Below are 6000 nucleotides of genomic sequence, written 5' to 3'. Positions count from 1 at the left end.
GCGACGATTTTTTTTTGAATCGACAATTAATCGTTTGAAACGAAGAATGGAAGAAGAAGAAGAAGAAAAGAAAGTGAGAAGAAGAAGAAGAAAGAAATAAGAGAGTGAGGGGACCTTTTTTTTTTCTTTTAATATTTTTTTAATATTTTTTTTGTTGTATTGCTTTTTTTTTAATAATAATAATAATAACAATAATAATAATATTATATTTTTAGTTTGTTGTATTATTTTAATTTTAAATTTTTTTATCATAAAATTTAAGAGAATTTACAAATAACTTGTCGGCAACCTAGAATTTAAGAGAATTCTTTTAATGATTTTCAGTTTTTTTTTTATTTAATGATTTTTCAGTTTTTTTGTTTTATTAGATTAATTAGTTAAAGGAAGAGTAGAAGGGTAATAAGCTAAAGTGATTGAGGATATTTTTGAACTTTTACATAAATCTGATCTCCCCTATAATATTTAGGTTTCACTTAGTAATTTAAACCCCAAAGTCCCATACCATGCACCCCAATAATAGGATTCTAAATAAACAGTTGGTTTAATTCGTGCGCATTTTTGTAACCTGTTTTCCAGAAAAGCCCTTTTAACCTAAAAACACACAACACAAGATTTAGGGCGCTGATTTTTCACGAATGAATATCTTACACATCTGATTGTATCGTAATTATATTACTCCAAGCACATGTGCACCGTCCACCATATAACCTAATCCAATCGTAGGGGTAATTTTATATAATATTTGTTCTTTCTCGACGTCCAAGATTAGATCAACGCACAAATATCAAACAACACATATACACAATATCAACAGTTCCGATTCCTTCTGCTTTCCTTTACCATTGTATAAATTCAACACCAGCTCTCATCTAACTTTTCTCTTCCTTCTCTAAAACCCTAGAATCCACAAGCTCCATTAGGGTTTCTTTCGCACCTTTTTTTTGTTCAAAATGACTGCTGATACCGTGAATCCAAAAGCTTACCCACTTGCAGATGCTCAACTTACTATTACTATTCTTGATTTGATTCAACAAGCTTTTAACTACAAGCAGCTTAAAAAGGGTGCTAATGAAGGTCTGTTCTTGATGTTTAGTTTTTTGTTTATTTATTCTATGAAGGTTTTGGGTTTGTTTTGTTGATGGGTTTGTTTTCGATTGGTTTTGTTTCAGCAACAAAGACTTTGAACAGAGGTATTTCGGAGTTTGTAGTCATGGCGGCTGATGCTGAACCTCTTGAAATCCTTCTTCATCTTCCTCTGTTAGCTGAAGACAAGGTAGTTTTTACTTTCGATGTTTCCTTGGGTTAGGGTTTAAGACTCGATGTTTTACCTTTTATTTTTATTTTTCATGATGTGTATTGGTTTTAGGTCATCTGTGTTTCTCTAAAGGAGGTATTTTATTTCGTGTGTGGTATGAGCTAAGTTGACATTCTAAAATTAGAGTCCCTCTGTAATCTGTGGGCTGACTGTAGTATCTAATAGATCTTTTTAGTGTAGTAGGTTGCCTTGATTTTAGTATCTTTCTCTGAATTTGGATGGGGTGATGTCGAATTTGTTGCTAATAGGTTCTGTAGATTTTTTGTTTAATGTTGCTTAGCATGATCTGATTGTGATAATGCCAAATTGCTGATTTTTTATTTGCCGACTTGTGTTTCCAAGGCATCAGTTTTCCATTGAGTTACTGTAACTGGTGTACTTGGCCTTTTTATGGTTATGGGTGTCCCTTTTTATAGATTACAATGTTTTATCCTGAGAGGTCAAGCATGGAAGATTATATTCTTAAATCCGGTAATTGTTAATTAACATTTTTAAGATATGCTATGTAGGGTGGATTCTATATTGACTTGTTTAAAGCATGTCGCCTTAAGACCTTGATTTTGTGTTCGTTGATGCATGCTTCTTAGTATATGCTCTGTTGGTGTAAAACCTAACCTAACAATCAAATGATCATAGATGTTGATTGGCGTTCTTGCCAAGTCATTTTTGTTTAAAATGATGAATGAGTATATAGTATGTTGAATAAATATATAAGCTAGATAACTTATGCGTTGCGGTTCTTGCAGAATGTCCCCTATGTGTTTGTTCCTTCAAAGGAAGCCCTTGGCAGAGCATGTGGTGTCACAAGGCCTGTCATTGCTTGTTCAGTGACAAGCAATGAGGGAAGCCAGTTGAAAACCCAAATTACTCAACTCAAGGTATGTTCCATTTATTTGCTTTGTTTTATCTAATGGGAGATACAGTCTGGGCGTTGCAGCTGAAATTGGTTTTGTGTTTTTGAATGCAGGATGCAATTGAGAAGCTTCTAATCTAGAGCTTTATATTACGAAAGAACCAAAAATATTGCAGGAATCCCTTTTGACGTGATGGGCCTCTTTGTGTTAGAGAACTTGATTTTCCAGAGGCTTTGATTGATGAAGTTGTGTTGTGTTAGTAGTTAAATTAAGTTTACCCCCTTTTAGTCAGTATTGTTAGAGTTTGTTGGATCCATATTTTCCTTTAATATAAAGTACGAATGTGGTACATTGAGAAAGCTTTTGTTGCTGCATCTGGATGATTAATGGAATCTGCTTTTATTTGTTAGAACACTGTCACTGTATGGAATTGACGATATAGCCAATGAGATTGCATTAATCCCTATTTCTGAAGGTGACTGTATGTAATATAACTCCGTTAATAATCTGAAGTATCCATCTTGGTTTATGGCTACATCTGGTTTGGCATGTGGAAATAGAGGAGTGACATCTTCCTTCCATGGACTGCCTGAGATGTTTTCTGCTACTGCAGCTGAAGTAAGCATTTTCTGTAACTATAATGTCATGGTCCGTAATTCAAGATAAACTCTTGCTCCTCATTAGTGGAGTAGTTCTTGCTTTAGGCTAAGTCCTATGGGCTAGATACTTAGCCGCTAGATTGGTCATCCACGTCAGATTGGGCAACCTCAACCTCTATGGGGTGGTGAATCTAACAGCGAAACGCCGAATTGAAGCCGCTAGATTGGTCATCCACGTCAGATTGGGCAACCTCCTAACCCCGATGGGGTGGCGAATCTAGCAGCGAAACGCCTAACAGTTCGGCGTTGAACGCCTAACAATGAAGCGTTACCCCAACGCCGAACCAACTGACGTTTGACCTTAGTCAACAAAGTTGACGCGCCGCTCTGTTCGGCGTGGAGGAGAGTCGATACATTCAACAGAAGCTCGACCTTTCTTCCATTTTCATTTCTTCACAAAAATGGTTTCTTCCATTTTCATTTCTTCACAAAATTGTTTCTTTCTCTCCCGAAAATGGTTCTCAAAGATCTTGAGTTCTAGAAATTGTTTCTCAAATTCCTTCCGTGGGGTTTGTGCTTCATTGGATTTGTGATCGATTGAAGGTGGTTTGGCGCGATTCCATCCACGAAATCATCCGAGGTAAGAAATTTAAGTTTTAGGTTGAATTTTTAGGGTTTTTGATTTTTGATACGATTTCATTCAAATTGATGATTGATACTTGGTATTTAGATGATGTAGATGATATGTGTATGATTTAAATTGATTATTTGATGATTTTCATTTTTGGGGGATTTAATTTGATTATGTCTGATGAAGAAAAAATGTTTTTTTTTTTTTTTTTTTTTTTTGTGATAAAAAGAATTAATTTGTATGATTAGTTTGTTTGTAGGTAAATTTATATGATTATGAATGAGAATGATAATTTGTATGATCAAAATAAATGATAATGATGATTTAGTTTGTATGGATGAATTGGTAATGTGATAATTTAGTTTGTATGGATGAAAATGAATGATAATGATATTTTTTTTCATCTTTGTTATTGATTGTAGTACGAGTATGGATGAATTGCTAGACCGGTTGGATATAGTTTCGTCAAAGAATTGTGATAGACATGTATGTCAAGATGTTATGAAAGACTCTCGCAGTGTGAGCTTTAGAGGTAGTTTGAAAGATGTTGAAAAGTATTATAAAATTGTAGTGCAAGATAATCCGGTAGCACAACGATTTTGTGATAATTGTGGCTTTTCCTCTGTTTTTGAGTTTGATTTTTCCAATGGGGATAGAGGCTTAGTTGAAGCCATAGTTGAGAGATGGTGGAAAAGTACTAGGAGCTTTCATTTTCGGGAGTTTGAAATTGGCCTCCTTCCTTTAGATTGGTACATGTTAACGGGAATTCCCACTGGTGACCCTAGTAAACGACCAGTAGTTATGCCGCAGTTGGGTAGTGATCTAACATATCCTGCTTTGGATGATTTGTATTTTTCGGATATCAAAACTTATGGTCCATGGGACTCTAAGACTAATACATTTTCCTTAATTGTCTTGAAAAAATACATTGAAAGTAGAGAAGGCCAGAATAATATTGAATGTGCAGTGACATTGACACGAGCATTCTTTATGTGGTGTTTTGGTCATTTTCTTCTAGCGCATTCTACTGAAAAAGTAGATAAACGTTGGGTTCTGTTATTGGCTTATTTAGATAGAGTTGGGAAGTATGATTGGGGTCTAGCTTCGTTAGGTAATACCTATAAATATCTCGACCATTGGTCAACCAAGGGTACGAATTTAGTTGGCATGGTTGTGGTACTTGAGTATTGGTACTATTACTACTTTCGCAACATGCAACCCTTCCTTTGTCAGTCACCTCAAGGACATTTTGATGTTTTCCCAAAGATTAGTCTTTTCAAGAAGGAAAGGATTGTATCAAGGAAGAGAGGACATAAAGGAGGCCAAAATGATACCATGAAACACTCATTGAAAAGCGCAAGAATACAGATTGATACTAGAACAAGGGAAACATGTATTTGGAAACTATGGGAAGAGAGTCGGTATGCTGTGGGAGACCAATATGAGTATGCACTAGAAGTACCCAAAAAGAGAATTATGTTTTTCACTTTGAAAGTGGCACAAGAGTTAGTTGTTACTTGGGGGAGAGATTCCAAAGGAAGATTACAGGTGAGATTGTAGTCCCGACAAATCCTCCAAATTTGGAAGCAATTGAAGACAGAGATATTGTAGTAGAGGTCAACGAATATTATACAATCATTGAGGATCAATATAACACTTGGTGGATCAAGAAGAGTGTTGGAGTCACTGATTCATACCATGCACAGAATGTCGATGAGATAGCAGTTGGTAGCTCAGCTATTCCTCGCAGTTTGTTTCCTAGTCATCCTCCTCCTAACATGATGTCACAGACATATACTTATGGCACACATAATGAGCCCCCATCACAACTGCCGGAGATAGATTGGAGTTTACCATTTACTGATGAAGCCGACATAGAACATCTAGTACCAGTTCCAAGGGTTCCTTGTCCGTTTAACTTTCGAGATATGAATTTGACAATGGTAAGTACATTTACATTTTGTACTCATTTTCATTTTAAGTTTCTTGAATATTTGATTAAAATTCTCTGATTTATATACGCTTGGAGATCGTCAAGTCGCACGGGACGAATCATATAAAAGGGCTACAACTTCATGTTCCTCATCCGGCAGATCCACATCGTCTTCAGTGTCATCTGTCCAATCCCAGCCTCCAAACAATCCACATGGAGATAATACATCACAAGACCTCACATTAGGTGGTTCATATGAATGGTCTACAGGTCAAGAATTTTACGCTCCTAGGGTCGAAGATGGAGCTACTACATCACAATATCAACAAGGAGGAAATGAATTTACTGCGTTGTTGACGGAAAGCGATCCTAATATTGTTTATGATACTCTGTTCGCAGTGGCTACACTTTTGGAGACGCAGAGGAGGCATGGAATACGTCAACCCGTCCCGAATGAAGTCAAGACACGTCAGAGGGTGCACAGAAAACATGTAGATGCGGATGCTCGTATGATGCATCAGTATTTCAACTTCAATTGTATGTATGGGCCAAAGAAGTTCAAAGGTCGGTTTGCTTTGCCTCGTCCACTTTTTCTGAGAATTTTAGAGCAAGTTTGTGAATTTGACCATGATTTTCGCCAACAAACGGATGCTTGCGGTATTCCTGGT

At 36.3% G+C, this 6000-nt stretch overlaps 1 protein-coding gene across 1 annotated transcript; it reads left to right on the top strand.

Moving 5' to 3' along the window:
• Positions 1 to 870: 870 nt before the first annotated feature.
• On the top strand, positions 871 to 2643 carry LOC113313913 (NHP2-like protein 1). Its single transcript, XM_026562688.1, has 4 exons — positions 871 to 1074; positions 1170 to 1273; positions 2062 to 2193; positions 2283 to 2643. Exons 1-4 carry the CDS (start codon positions 951 to 953, stop codon positions 2307 to 2309), a joined length of 387 nt encoding a protein of 128 aa, XP_026418473.1. The 5' UTR covers positions 871 to 950; the 3' UTR covers positions 2310 to 2643.
• Positions 2644 to 6000: the final 3357 nt, after the last annotated feature.

The sequence above is a fragment of the Papaver somniferum genome, chromosome 9 (assembly GCF_003573695.1).
Source record: "Papaver somniferum cultivar HN1 chromosome 9, ASM357369v1, whole genome shotgun sequence".
NCBI lineage: Eukaryota > Viridiplantae > Streptophyta > Magnoliopsida > Ranunculales > Papaveraceae > Papaver > Papaver somniferum.
This window is presented reverse-complemented; position numbering and strand designations above follow the sequence as displayed.